The 14,791-nt window shown below is 41.3% G+C and overlaps 1 protein-coding gene across 1 annotated transcript in view; it reads left to right on the plus strand.

The window, feature by feature from the left end:
* Positions 1-13,162: 13,162 nt before the first annotated feature.
* Positions 13,163-14,791, plus strand: part of CD96 (CD96 molecule) — an 87,874-nt gene continuing 86,245 nt past the window's right edge. The window contains exon 1 of the mRNA XM_064588141.1: positions 13,163-13,223. Within this exon, the coding sequence (XP_064444211.1) occupies positions 13,163-13,223 (61 nt within the window). The remainder of the gene's footprint in view (positions 13,224-14,791) is intronic.

The following is a 14,791-nucleotide window of genomic DNA, read 5'->3' on the forward strand; positions in this document are numbered from 1 at the left end:
TTTGTCTGACAGTCACTCTCTTTGACCCAGCCTTTCGCTCCTGCATTAGGGATTTAAAACATAGCTGGAAATTTTAGTTAATGATGGATGGCACTAACCAGAGCACAGATCACTTTTCTCTAGCTCTTTTAAAACTACCTGACAAACATTGAGAAAAATAAATTCAAATTGTTTTCATCAAGGAAAGAATTAGGTATAAATGCAAACTAACATTTGGCAAAAGTTATTGTTGTCATTATAAAAACAATATAATAGTACTAGGCACTTTGTGTTAATAATAGCTAATTTTGCAGTGGGTTTACTTTGGTGTCAGCTGCTTTACATGTCATGAATATTCACCCTCACCCTATTATCCCAATGATAGGACACAGCAGCTCAGAGAGGTTAAGCATTCGTTTAGGGTGGCAGTGATAGGAAATGGCAAAACCAAGAACTGAAGCAGATCTAACCATACAGCACATGCTCCAAATTAATACAGATATTTTTCTTTATATTTGTGTACAGGTTTGGGTGTGGTTTTCACATGTGGTTTGTGATTCTAACATGGCAATCCAATCTCCAGTGGAAAGATTTCTGTTACATTTCTATCAAATACATCCACTGGAATTGTAGGCTTTAAGTTTCTGGAGGCCAAGCTAGATGTTACTTATAGTCTTCCCCACAGTGGTCACTATTAAGAAACCACACCTTTGGAAAGGTTGGTTGTTTTTGAAATAAACCACTGGAGAGAAAGACTCTACCCCTCAAAACCCCTCTGTCACAACAGGGGACTGAACACTGTTGGAAACTTGTTTTATCCCAAGATTGCTATAAACTCAAATGGCTTCTTAATTTCTAGCTCATTTATTCTTTTTCTCTTTCCATTCTTAGATTTTTTTTTTTCTTATTCTCTCTTCTCAACATCCAGGACCTTTTGCTTTCCTTCTCTGTTTAAAAAATGTATCCTCTAATTCTTATTAATGTGACAAGATTTTGGTTTGATTTGTCTTACTAATACTCGGTACCTGCTAATCATCTATTTAGCCTCATAATTTTGAAAAATATTAGTTATATTTTTAAAAATGTTTTGTCCTTTTCCTTTTTGTGTGTTTAACTTCTTACTTCATGTTTCTAATCACAGGGATGATAATAGAGCAACGAGCTCACACAATGGAGGATAAGGTTTTCTTTCACCTAAGTTCTCCTTTGATCTTCCAATTGGCTCTCCCAGCCCACTGAGCAGATGGTTCTCCAAAAAGACTCCTTCTGAGCTACTTAGAACATCTATGGTTTATCTCATGTCAGGATGTGTCTTAGGTCAGGGTCTCTGGGAAACATATGTGGTGAGATTTGCCTGCAGGAGGTGTAATGAGGGCTGCTCTTGGAAACAACACCTATCAGGCAGTGAGGAAACAAGGCAGAAGGAGAAGTTGATTTGTAATAAAGTTAAAGCAGAGGACTACTCAGCCCGTCCTACAGGGGAGCTCTTGAGCTGGGATGACCCTTCAGAGTTGTCCAGAATTGAGGCAAAGACCAGGCCTTTGTACCTGCCCTTCATTATCTTCTCATTACATGTGGGCTTTTCCCAGGAAGGAAACATAAACTTGACAGAGGCAGCTCTCTTCAGATGAAGAAAATTCTTGGAGAGTGACTCAGTTATGAGCCATTAGCAGGCAACACTTTCAGCAGCAGGGGAAATGCATGATTCAGTCTTGGAAGGAGGGAGTTTGTCAGCACACCACAGGAACCACTATAAGATGCCAGTTTTCTCAGTGCTGAGAGCATGCTTGAGTATCTGGGATGATTTTGCTTCAAGATATCTTTAGTGGTTTGAAAGGTGACCCACCCCAAAGAAATGTGCAAGTCCTAACCTCCGGTACCTATAAATGTGACCTAATTTGAAAAAAGAGTCTTCGCAGATGTAATTAAGTTAAAAATCTCAAGATGAGATCATCCTGGATTAACAGTGTGGGCCCTAAATCCAGTGACTAATGTCTTTATAAGAAACAGAAGAGGAGATGACATGGGGAGAGGGGGAGAAGGCCATGTAAAGACTGAAACAGACTGGGTGATGCTAACAGTCCCCAGAAGCTGAAGAATTAATGAACAGATTGTCCTGTAGAGCCTTCAGAGGAAGAGCTACCCTGCTGACACCTGATTCTGGACTTCTTGTTTCTAGAATTGTGAGAGAATGTATTTCTGTTGTTTTAGCCACCAATTTTACGGTAATTTATTACAGTGGCCCTAAGAAAACAAATATAATAATAATAAAAAAGAAAACAAATATACCATTTAATCCCTACATAAGAAATTATTCAAAATCCATAATCTCCAATATCTCTGTCCAATGGATTTAATGCAAACCATGACAACAATGTGTCAGGATCCAGGACTGCATGGACATCACATGGTGCTGCAGAATGTCTTGACAGATACTCATGAGAAAGCGTCTTAGTTCATAGTTTGTGGCTGGGTCCTGCTACCCACTTTGAACTCTCCATTTCTGGTTTGCTTCTTCTCAAGTATTCATTTCCCCTCCTACTGGGTCATGGGGGTATTTTCCTGATCTGTAATATTTCATGCCCCATAACAGGCTTCTTTTCCACATTATGGAGGTAGAAAATTCCTTGGAAAAATCCAAGACTTTTCCTAGATAAAGATTTCAAGTTGTTGCCTGTGCACACGCTTTTCCTCCAGGGGAACCTTGGTCCTACCTGGAATGTTGAGACCAAGTGAAAAGAGGAGGTCTATTAAGTGGTAACATTTGGTCTCCCCAGGGAATGCTCTTAACATACAAGGAGGTGACAAGAGGTGATGGGACTGAAGTTGAAAGGTGCTGATCATTTGTTTATCTTTAAAATCAAGAACTAGGGCGCCTGGGTGGCTCAGGTCATGATCCTGGAGTCCTGGAATCGAGTCCCGCATCCGGCTCCCTGCTCGGCAGGGAGTCTGCTTCTCCCTCTGACCCTCCTCCCTCATGCTCTCTGTCTCTCATTCTCTCTGTCTCAAATAAATAAATAAAATCTTTAAAAAAAAAATTAAAAAAAAATAAAATCAAGAACTAAATCCTACTCTACAATGGTCATAGTTTCAAACAATGTCTTAGTCATTCTATATGCAGAACATAATGACACATTCTTCTGATTTCAACTATTTCTTCCATGAGATCTGAGATCCTCTTGCAGGCATTGCCAATTGGGGAGCTCTTTCTTATGATAGGACTGAACCTCCTATTGCACAGGACTGAAGGAAGTGTCATCTTTTTAAGTCTTTCTTGGAAGGGAAAGGATCCTCAACTGGCTCTCATCTATCACCCTGCTGCAAATTCTCTGACTGGTGGCTTCTGAGGTGACTCCTCTGAGGCTGGGCACTCAACAGTGAGTTCTGCCATGGTACAGGTGCACCAGCAAAGAAAGTCTACTACAGCCTTTTCTGTTAAAATAACTGAGGACCACATAGCTGGTATGCTGGATAGTACCTTTTTGTCCCTCCAGATCTACCATATTTATTGGTCCAGGAGGCTAAGCTGTGTGGACTGTAAATGAGCTTTCTTGACCCCTTGTTCTGCAAGTCTCCAATCTTACTCTCCTTCCTCCCTCTATGGAAAGTGAGGTTGATATATTTATGTCCTCAGCTCCCTATGTGAAGGGTTGCTGTGACTTGCCTGCATTTCTATACTGAAGGCCACAGTTCCTGTCAGGAGACTCTTTCCCTATAGTTACTCTCTCCGGTGACCCTCCCCTCAGTCCTGGGAAAGGAAATGGCTCCCTAGTGTTGCTAACCCTGAGGACTATGCTATCCCTTCTTGTTTCCCCTATGCCCTACCATGCCTTATATATAAGCCCTATATTAAATTCAACTCAATTATCACTTTTGGGCACACCTTTTGTTTTTTCCTGGGATGAGATTGGCTTACCAACTCTGGAGTAATGCAGCTCCCAGGAAGCAATAACTTCAGTAGGAGCTAAGCCTCTGGTGCCAGCAGAAGCTGTGCTGTGGCTTCTCTGATATTTTAAAATATTACCTGCCTATATGTAAGAGACCTACATTTTATCATATTCATTTCTCCAGAGTTACAGCATCATACTCCTTAGCTTTCTGGCTATCAGAGGAAAGAATCTTGTCATTGGTAGAGGTAGGTTTGTCACTTCTAGCTTAAGTACTGCTATTGAATTCCATGGCTCATGTGACAAGACTTTCTTTATTTTCTATAGTTCATTTGAGCATTTGGCAAGTCAGCCATGAAATGTCTTTAAGTTTATATTGACTTTGTCAAGGTATATATTGTCTGCTCCTTAATGAGCTGCTGATTTCCTTAGTCTTTTATACTTTAAAATGGACCTAAAGTTCATAATTGGTGGGGGACCCAATGGGGGTCCTTGAACTGCTCATACTTACCGTGGTCACCCCTCTCCTTGATAATGTTAAAATGATGTCAGTGGAGAGGTTCTTTTTCTTTGTCTCTGTAGATAGTCCTAGTGCCTGACCTGTAGTTGGAGCCCACTATTTGTTGAGAAACTCATCAGAATAAAGGATATATCTTATTTTTAAGACTATCTGACTAGCTTATTGCAATTTTGTAGACACTGTGAGATGAGTAGGCTATATTGTTCCCATTGACGGGAAATGGTATTACTTAGTAAAGAGAGTTTTACCAAAAAAAAAAAAAAAAGAAAGAAAATTCATATAGTATCTGTTATGTGGCCAAAACCATTCTGGGGGCCGGAGATAGAGCAGTAAATAAGGAGACGGCCTTGGCATGCATTCCCCCCAAACGCACACTGTGAGATAAGAGCCTGTTTACAGCTACTTTACGGTGTTATTCTCTGGAACAGAAATGGGGGACTAAAAAGAGTCGAGCAGGGAAGGAGGAACAACCAATCCAAGGGCATACTATTAAGCAGCTTACACTGTGGGTGGATGTGTCTAGGTCCCTCTGGGCACCTTCTAAGGAGTCCTGTAGAACACACCTCAGAATCAGCCACCTGGACATCAGAAGAGGAGGGATTTATGCACTAGTTCTTGCTCCTCACTGGCCACATGTCACCCCATGGGACGTTAACTACCTTGCACTTTCAGGGTTGTTCATGTATCAGAATGGATGAGGCACTGTATCTCTGCTCCAGAGACAGGTCAGAAAGTGAGGGGGCATTCAGGGCAGTTGAGGAGAGGTGCTTTCAGGTTGTATATGTAAGCGGCTGGTTATTTCCACAACAGCTGGAACGAAAAGGTGAGTCGAGGGGATGTTTGGTGAGGTGTGAGAGGTGATAATACACAAAATTCCTATCCCTGCAGAGTTTACATCCTAATGGAAAGTAAAGTGACAATACACCAACAAGAAAGTAAGCAACCTAACTTCTCATAGTCAGTAAGCTCCATGGAGGAAATACGGCTGTTGATGTGAAAGAGACCCATGGAGAGGGGAAAGGGGGCGTGCTCCCTTATACAGTCATGGGGGTCAGAAAAGTCCTTGGAGAGGAAGGGGCATATGAATAACCCCAGAATGACAGAATCCAGTCATATAACAAGGCTGTGGAAGAGTACTAAGCAGAGAAAATGGCGCACACAGAGACCCTGGGGTTTAAAGAACACAGTGAGCTTGAGGGACGGAAAGGAGAAGGGGGAGGGACTGTGGTGAGTGAGGGTCTCTGAGGCTGGGAGGGAGGAGACGGAACCAGGGGCTTAGAGGTCGGTCGTACAGAGCCTGGCCAGCCACGATAAGGGGTTGAGTTCCTCTCAAGCACCTGTATGCCTTAGAGATGTATGGAAAGAGGAGCTTAGACATTTACAAAGCTGGCATTCGAGGTTTGCACCTCTTACAAGTAGGTGCCAGGTCTCTGATACATTGTTCTGTGCAATTTTATGTCTCAAAGGCACACATTTGAGTCACACGTCCTGTGAGGCTGGTATGTGGGGGTGAATCGCTTTGCTGGGACATGAGTCCAGTTGACAACCCAGCCTGGTTTTGTGATCCTTTTCTCAGGGTCCTGTAAATAGCAATATTTGTGATATGATTAGCCTTTGTTTCTGTATGAAAAAGTGGCCCAAGTTAAAGTCAGGCCTTTGAGTTCAATATTTATAGTATACATAACTCTGTGACTTCAGGTTTACCATTTCCCTTCACTGGGCACCAGATACCTTATTTATAAAATGAGGGGTTGATTATTCTGAAGTTCCAGGGTTCTATAACTATGGTTGAGTGTGGAACTGGAACAAATGCTGGTAATTCCACGTAGATTCTAACATTCTCAAAAGCAACAGGCATGATTTGGTTTTAGGGGAAAAAAAAAGAAAAAGAAAAGCTTTTCTAACTTTCTCAAAAGTGACAAGGCATGATTTTGTTTTAGAAAAGAAAGCTTTGAGGATCTTCTGCTTGCTTCAGAGGACTCTCCACACAGTGTTTTGTGTTGTTCATTTGCTTGCATCATCATCTAGTTCTAGAAATGTGGCCTTCCCAGCTGGGTGCTGGGTAATTAGAGCAGCTTCCCCATCGGATGGCTGTGTGCATTGAGGAGAGAGGAGAGGCCAAAAAGAGAAAGCAAAGTGTTTGGAGAAGTAAATAAGAGATTTACTGTGCCTTCTCTGAGCAAAACGAAAGAGAAAAATACTTAATAAATGGTGAAAGAACAGTGGCAATAAAATAAAATCAGTGCTGAGTTACATAACACCAGGTGAAGTTAACTCAATACCTTCGATGTAAAAATAGGCTGTGTGGTATCACCCAGGGAGTTGGTCAGAATTCCTCCAGGAAATTAAATCGAAAAGCAAGCAAGCGAACAAATACACAAACAGAAACTTCTCAGACGAATATGTGTGTGTGTGTGTGTGTGTACATCTGTACATTCAGACATAAATTGCTCACTGTTGTTTCCTCTGTGACATACTAGAGCAAGTTAGTGGAGAGAAATGTAATGGGAATAAAGAAAACCAAATGATTTCTAGATTGTTTCTTACTTGTTAAGATACTGGAGGCAGTTTGCCCCTTAATTTGAAGAATGGTTGGTTTCAACTGTTGAGCATACTGAACTTTGAATAATAGTGTAAGAGAAGACTCAGTGTCTCAGTGTAACAAGTAGTACAGGGTTCTTTACAACAAACTCTTTGATCCTGGGCAAGACACTTACCTCTGGAGCCTCAGTTTCTTCATCTGAAAAATGAAGAGCTCTGTCTATACTAGATAATTGGTACAGTTCCTTCTAGCTCCAACATTCTAAAGATTTGGGCAGAAAACAGACAACCTTTGTGTTGGGGCATGCTCGTGCCTCTGTTTTTGACTCTTCATAAAGAAGGCAAATTTTTCAAAAGTTAGATCTCTTTTTTTGGAGAAGGGGAGCATGTTTTTATTCACAACAATCCTCTATATTCTTAGACCAGTCTGGGGTCTGAAGTTCAAAAGAATGTCTGTGGTCCCTGTAAGATCCTCAATCACCACAAACACTGAAGTAATGTTTATTACAAGGTTTTCATTGAGCCAGAAATGTGAAATAATACATTTTTAAGAGATGTTCAGCATGAGGACTTTCTTTCTCACTTAACCTTCCCATGACAATTCTTCTTGCCCCAAGAAAAGAATTTGATTTAGCTCTCAGTTACCCAGGAAATGCTATTAATCACAATCTCCTATTTCCTGATAACATTACCTAACTGAGGTTGTTTTGAAACATACCATTACAAAAAATAGCAAATACCAAAGTGGCCTCTATCCTCTGTCTGCCTTTCTCTCTCGCTCACTGGCTCTGGCTCTTGCTCTCGCTCTCAAACTCAGAACTCCATTTAAAAGGAAATCATTGGTGGGACGGATTACTAGCAAAAGGTCAGATCCAGTCCTTGGTGGACGTGACTTAGTCTATTGTTTTCACCAAGTGTAGAAACACAGCATCTGTATGTGAATCTATAGTTGTAAAAACACAATGTGGTTAAGAATATATTTGGATCACGGTATGTGATTTGGCTCTATACTATCTTTTTTTAAGCTCTAAAATCAATTGGAACACTTCTCAGTTTTTCAGGTGGTACTTTTTTTTCCCCCATTGCATGTGAAGAGACGTTTTAAATAAATTTCAATGTTTTGAAACTGGGTAAAATATAGACTCTAGAAGATTTCTTTTATTCTATATTAATCCTAGTAATCTTAATAGTTTTTAAAATATATTCCTGCAAAAATCAACATTATTTAATTATGAATGAGCTAGCATTAGCTTCCCAGGGCTTTGGCAAAACCAAGCTCTCTCTTCTGTCGGTCGCTCTTTTTCTCTTTCCTCATTTTAGCTTGCCACCGAAAAATGTTCAAAGGTTACTAACTATAATTATTCAATTGAATTTTTAAATCCTAATTCTTAAAGTAAAACATTAGGTAGATATTTTATAATTATTTTACTTAAAAATTATGTTTTATACATCTATACAATAAAATACCACGCAACTACTTCAAAAGAAGGAAGTTTATCTTTGTTTTATAACGTGTATATGTCTGCAATATATTATGAAGTAAAACAAAAGGGACAGGCTGGAGCGCATGTAGTAAACACAATAAAAATCAATTTTCCTCATTCATACATATTTATGTAAAAGTCCAAAGAGATGTAAGACAAAATAGAAGTACTGGTTGTCTGTGGGTGGTTAGGATTCCAGCTGATTTTTATTTTCTTTGTTAACCTTTTATAAATGCATTCTGGTAATGAACAGATATTGATGTTGTCACTGGAAAAATGTATTACATTAAAATCAGTCTTTAATGGATGGCATTGAGCATGGTGGAAATGATGGTGATAAAATAGATTGCTATCTGCTGCAAGTGTCATGAAATTCTTTCTCTCCCATTAGAGGGTAATTCTTAAATCTCATAAAATCTGAGTGAAAACCGAAAAGGGGAACTTGATTCTCATGAAGGCAGGGCCTCTACCTGTACCCTAACAGGCTAAACCTCCCTTTCCATCCAAAGTCCAGTGATCCCTTGCCAACTGCTCCTTGGGTAGGGCGGTTCTTCCAGCAGGGACTCATTACACTTAATCCATGACACTTCTTCGTGGTTTTACAGCCCTTACATCTACTACAGTTTTTCTTTTCTCCTCATTCTGATGCATGAAACTTTCCAGCAGATTTTGACTCCATGTCCAGTTGGACACCAAGCCTTACCTCCCCTTTCTTTGTAACGTCCATGCCACCGTCACCCTCAGCCATAACCAGTCAGTGGACTCTTGTCCTCTGCTGCTTAAGGAAATATAAGACCCCAAACAGGTCTTCCTCCTCTCTTTCCTCCACCTTATTTTATTCACAAGTCCACCCAATTTGTCTTTCTAAGATGTTATTTTATATATGTTACTCTTTTGTTGAAAACCTGTAACTCTCTCTGACATGAAGAAAAAATCTATAGCTCAGAATTCAAAGCCCTCCATAATCTAATCTCACCCCTTGGACAGCTTTGTCTGGCTCCAAGCACCTCCATAAAGCCTCTGTTCCATGATAACAACTGACTCACTGAGTTGGCCTTGAACTTCAGCAGTTCCAACTGATGGCTCTTACTGTTTCCTCTGCCTGGAATGATGTACCTTGTGGTTTCCACCAGACTCGCCTTTACAACATGAAGCCAAGTTTAGGTTCCCCACTGACTTGATCCCTACACCTCCTCCTTTCCTAAAATCCTGGGCTACCTACTCATTTAGTTCTGTGCCTTATGTTTCTTGACTCCTTTATGGTGTGCATGGATGTTTCTCTTGAGCAAAATAATACGTGCCATAAGAACAAGAGTTGTGTTTTCTCATTTGCATTTTAAAAGCACCTAAAACTGGTGCACCTGAGTGGCTTAGTCAGTCCGACTCTTGATTTCAGCTCAGGTCATGATCTCAGGGTCCTGAGATCGAGCCCTGCACAGGACTCTTTACTGGCCTCTGGTCTGCTTGAGATTCTCTCTTCTCTCCCTCTGGCCCTCCCTCTGCTTGTATGCATGCCCACTCCCTTGCTCAAAAATAAATAAGTAAAATCACCTAAAACTACGCCTCTTCAGTAATCCCTTAAGAGTTGGCACTCAATAAATATCTCTTGATTAATTGAAACATTAAGCAGCATTTTTCTTTTTTTTAATTTTATGTTACGTTAATCACCATACATTACATCATTAGTTTTTGATGTAGTGTTCCATGATTCATTGTTTGCGCATAACACCCAGTGCTCCATTCAGTACGTGCCCTCTTTAAAACAGCATGTTTTCTAAGCATTTGGGGAGAGAAACATGTACAAAGGTATAACACTCCACATTTGAATTTTTATATATAATAATTAAAGAATAAAACCCAACACAAATCAGTACCTGAGTTAACCTCTATGGAAACCACAAAAGTAAGTTTACCTTTTGCTCAACTTCCTACTTCTGAAAATGTCCTTTTCTCATTGAGGGTCAGTGTTTAGATGAAGCATTTAAAACGTTTGCTCAAAACACACAATTACGGCTTGCCTCCAGCAGAAATCATGCGTGCCCCTGCTTCTCTTTGTAAATAATTGAATTTGCCTCTGAAGTTCAAGAAGTTCAAGATTTCTTTTTGTGTGTGAAACTGACGGCTTCTGTTTTTTCTTTATATGCAGCGGACTCTAATCTGAGGCAGAAGAAATGCTGTGCAATTGGGATTTGGTGAGCAGGGAGGATAATAGAGATTTTCAAGACTTCCACAGAGGAGTTATTTTTAAGTACAGAGAATGCCTATCCCCACGCTCAAAGAGCCTTTAGAAAGTGTTACTGGAATTGAAAAGCCGCGGGGGAAGGTCCCATCACCTGGGAGAGCAGTGCCGGTCCGCAGGGCGTTGCTGCCACCTGCTGCATGCAGGCGGCCATGGAGGGGCTGTCGCGTGGGGCTTGTTGCGCGGGGCTTGCCGCCCGTAGGACACCAAGTGCGCTCCATTAATATTCTGTGGGCATCTGAAATGTTTTCTTCTCTTGGAGCCTGGGTGAAACCCAAAGGAAAACGAGTAAAATCTGACGACTCCGGGTCACCGAGCTTTCTAGCTCTAAAACCCACGAACCAAGCTCTAAGTCACACCCCGAGAGGGCAGGTTTGCCCAGCAACCCCTGAGTGGGTGCCTTGGGCAGCCCGACCGCAATGGAAGGCAAGGATTCCAAGTGTCTGTAGCTCTGGAAAATAAGTGATGTTTTCCCTTATTCTGAATTTAAGGGATTTTTTTTTTTTTAAAGATGTTTTAGTTAAAAGCACTAGGAGACAGGAGACCACTAACTGCTTCAAGAGGAGTTATTGTTCTTAGAGAATTCGGTAAGTTTAGATTTTTATGGATTTCATGTAGGTAAATCCTCTTAATAGAACAGGTGGAGTGAGGTGACTGAAATCCTTTCCCAGGCTTGTCATGTGTCCCAGCGGAATGGGAACACCAACCTGCTGATCAGGATCTCTTAGCCTACGTTTGCCACTATTCTCCATCACTGTGATTTACTAGAATTTCCAGGGGTAAAGGGGAAGAGACGAAGGCAGTCAGAGCAGTGAGGTCTCCTTTCAGTCTAAGTCTTCGCACTCCCCAGCCTCCCTGAAAGCATCCCTGTCAACACCACCTGACCCAACACCCCCAGGGATCTGAAACTAAGTGTGGAAGTAGGGATGGGGATGGGACTAAAGGTCTGGGGAGCCCTGAGCCAGGAAATAAGTAACTCCATCTTTTGGCCTTTGCAAGAAACATCATGAGCTTTGTAGTGAGGAATTGATATGACAGTTGTCATGGCAGGTGTTCATAGTGGTGCCGCAGGGGGTAGCCTGGTGTCGAGGGTAGAGGGTAGCCTGGACATCCAGGATAGAACTCCTGTTTCACCACATGCAAATCTCTGTTCCCCCAGCTAAATTCTGGTCTTCTAAATGGCAAAGGTGATGCCTTATGCATCATCCATATTCCAATCCCAAGTCCTCATACAGGGACAGATCAGTATCTGCATGATAGGTCAGGATATCATGATGTCATGACAATATATGTGATGACAACGTGGCCAGAATTATCTCCCGGTGACCCCGAAAGAACTACCACCTCAGGAATACAGCTCAGCCTTCTTGTTTGTCTTCAGGCTTGCTGGCTGCTGCCTCGATGGTAGTAGTGAAATTAGGGTCATGGGATGTTTCACCAATTGTTCATATGGTTGCCTGTAAACACATTTATTTATTTGGTTTTATTCTTTGTCCATCAACCCTATGCTGTAGTCCTCAGCCTAATGCTTGTTCTCTTAAGTTTGGAAGGTTATTTTATCTCAAGCTGGAAAACCACTTTGTGACATCTTACCTGGCAGGGAAGTCATCATATACTAGGAGTCGCTTCCCTAAACCCCAGTCTCAGTCCTCTGTAAATGGAAGTAATGGGGCAGGTATCACAGGCCTGGTAGCTGGCTGGAGTAGGAGGTTCTCTGCCTTTGGGATTCAGATTATTTCAGCATTACTCTGTCTGGTTTTTGGCTGGGGCATAGGCAAGTTCTTCTGGTGTCAGAAAAAAAAAAAATCCTCCGGCTGGTAGGGTGGGAGATTTCCCTGCCTGACCTCCAGCCTAGCCCAGACAGGGGGTGGAAAAGGAGCCCTCCCTTCTCAACAGCACCCCGCCCCCACCCCCACCCAGGAAATGCGGGCTTTCCTGCATTAGGGGTGACAATAAAATTCGGTTTGATAGCTGATTTACCCTCCGTTACTTTTCAGATTTTATTAAAATTAAATGTGTTAATTCTTTGTTCTTTCACCCGGGAGCCATTCTGGAAGGAAAACGTATTTTAGAAGTGAATAGAAAAACTGTTATGAAAGACACGAAGCTCACATTTGTTAAATGACTTCGTGTTCTTGAAAAGAAATGTATAAAAAGCACATTATGAATCGCTCTGCATGATTCCCTTTGTTTGGATTTTAGAAGCAGCATGACTGACACAGAGATCCTGAAGGAAGAATCTTTGGATCCTGAGAAGTCTTTTAACGAAGGTGATATACAAAATTTCAGAGAACAATTTCAACATCGCTCTGGTGAAGGTTATACTTAGCTCTGAACCACATTACTTTCCTGTCTACGTTTCATTTCCTGGGGTCTTGCCAAGTGATAAACAGACCCAGGCGTGCAGTAGGTTTGGGGTTTTTCTGCACAAATAGGGTAGCTGGAGTTTGCTTCAAGGCATCAGTTGACTTCCGTGATTATGGAGATGCTGGTGTAAGGCCTTCAGGAGACGATGGAGAAAAAATGGACCTACTGTGCTGTCTGTTCCATCATCCAGATACATTTCATCAGGGGTAAGGCTTCCAGTTGTCTTCTCTTGTCAAATCGGCAGCTTTAGGGGTGGGGGGGGCCTCTGTTCGTTTAAAATGCGAGTGACTACTGCTGACATTGATCACCGAAGGCAGATCGTTGCTAAGGTTTTCAGTTACAAATTTAAGTGGCAGCTATCGGAGAGATGTTAGAGTCTAGAAATGATTACTAACGAACACTAAAAACGAGAAGAGAATGAGTGGTTTGTGCCACTGCTCTGAGATATTTTCACCCATTTCATTCCTAAGAGGATCTCTGGAGTAACTGGGAAATTGTGCTTCTTGGAAATGAAATGCTCCCCACATGGTTGTCAGAACAACTCCGGAATACTAAAAAAATCACAAAGCCCATCAGTGCTGCGGGATCCTTGCTCAACTTTTTCTCTCTCGAGCATCCTTTTTCTTTTGTATATAACAAGCATTACACCTCCAGATATGAATGTCTTTGGGAGTTGAACACATGTTGAATTTTAATGAGGCATGTGTAGGTATGGACCTGGAAGACAGAGTAGGGGCCTTACCACCGGGGCCTTCAGGGCCTATTTAAAAATAGCGGGAGGAAAGATTAGTTCTGCATTCCATAGCCTGGGGGAATTATAGGAAGCCTGAGTGTCTGAAGAATTAACTATGCTTTACAGATAGAGCTACAAAGGTTTTAAGGAGAATTTCTAAATTAAAGGAGGCTTTGGAACCCAATGCTGTGGATAGAATCAGAGGCATATTACCAGGCGAAGGAAAGCGTACAGGGAGAGACATTAAACTGTACTAACCTCTGCCTACCCAAACTTTTGAATCCATAAAAGTGTAATAATTCCCATTTGTCAAGTACCTTAGAGAGCCTTGTTTCTTCTCCGTTGCTTGTCATCTTTTTATCTTTTTCCTTTGTGAGCTTCGGTGGTACTTGTCATAATAATATATCATTCCTGGAACAGTGTTCCATTAAAGCGAAAATTGAGGCCTCCACTATTGAAGGCATGTCAAAGGCTCAATGCTTAACATATTTTAAGTGCCTTGTACCATGTGGTCAGAGAGATGATGGGAGAGAATCTTCTTCTTTTGTGTCTCATAGTTCAAAGTGTTGATGATAGACGATGGTGACCATAGTTTTTCTTTAGTGGAAAGTCTACCTCAGGTATTTTCTCCCATCCTCCCCTTAGGAGCCCTAACTGCATGGACACGAAGGTCTTTTTGAGCTCCATAGTGAATGTCAAATTTCTTACTCTTCTCAACCAATTTGGGAGGCAGTTTGGATGTTAATGAAGGTTAGAGAAAGAGCACAGACTTTAGGCAACCAAGTACATGTTCTTTTACTGAGGTGTGACTTGCAGCTAGTCATTTAATCATGCTGTGCGTCAGTTTCCTCTTTGATAGAATGTTAACAACATCATTCTGTGGTATGTGAGGAGGATTAAATAAAATAGTCTATAAAAAAGCCTCTTGTGAACATAGATTTTTAAAAACAGCTATACACATATCAGTTATTTTTTCTGTTTCAGAAAATATTACTGGTGTGTTATATGCAGCTGTCGGTTCATAAAACCAAAAAAAAAAAG

The sequence above is a fragment of the Mirounga angustirostris genome, unplaced genomic scaffold (genome assembly GCF_029215605.1).
Source record: "Mirounga angustirostris isolate CCGP_5_RB_7025 unplaced genomic scaffold, mMirAng1.0.hap1 SCAF_1, whole genome shotgun sequence".
NCBI classification, from domain to species: Eukaryota; Metazoa; Chordata; class Mammalia; order Carnivora; family Phocidae; genus Mirounga; species Mirounga angustirostris.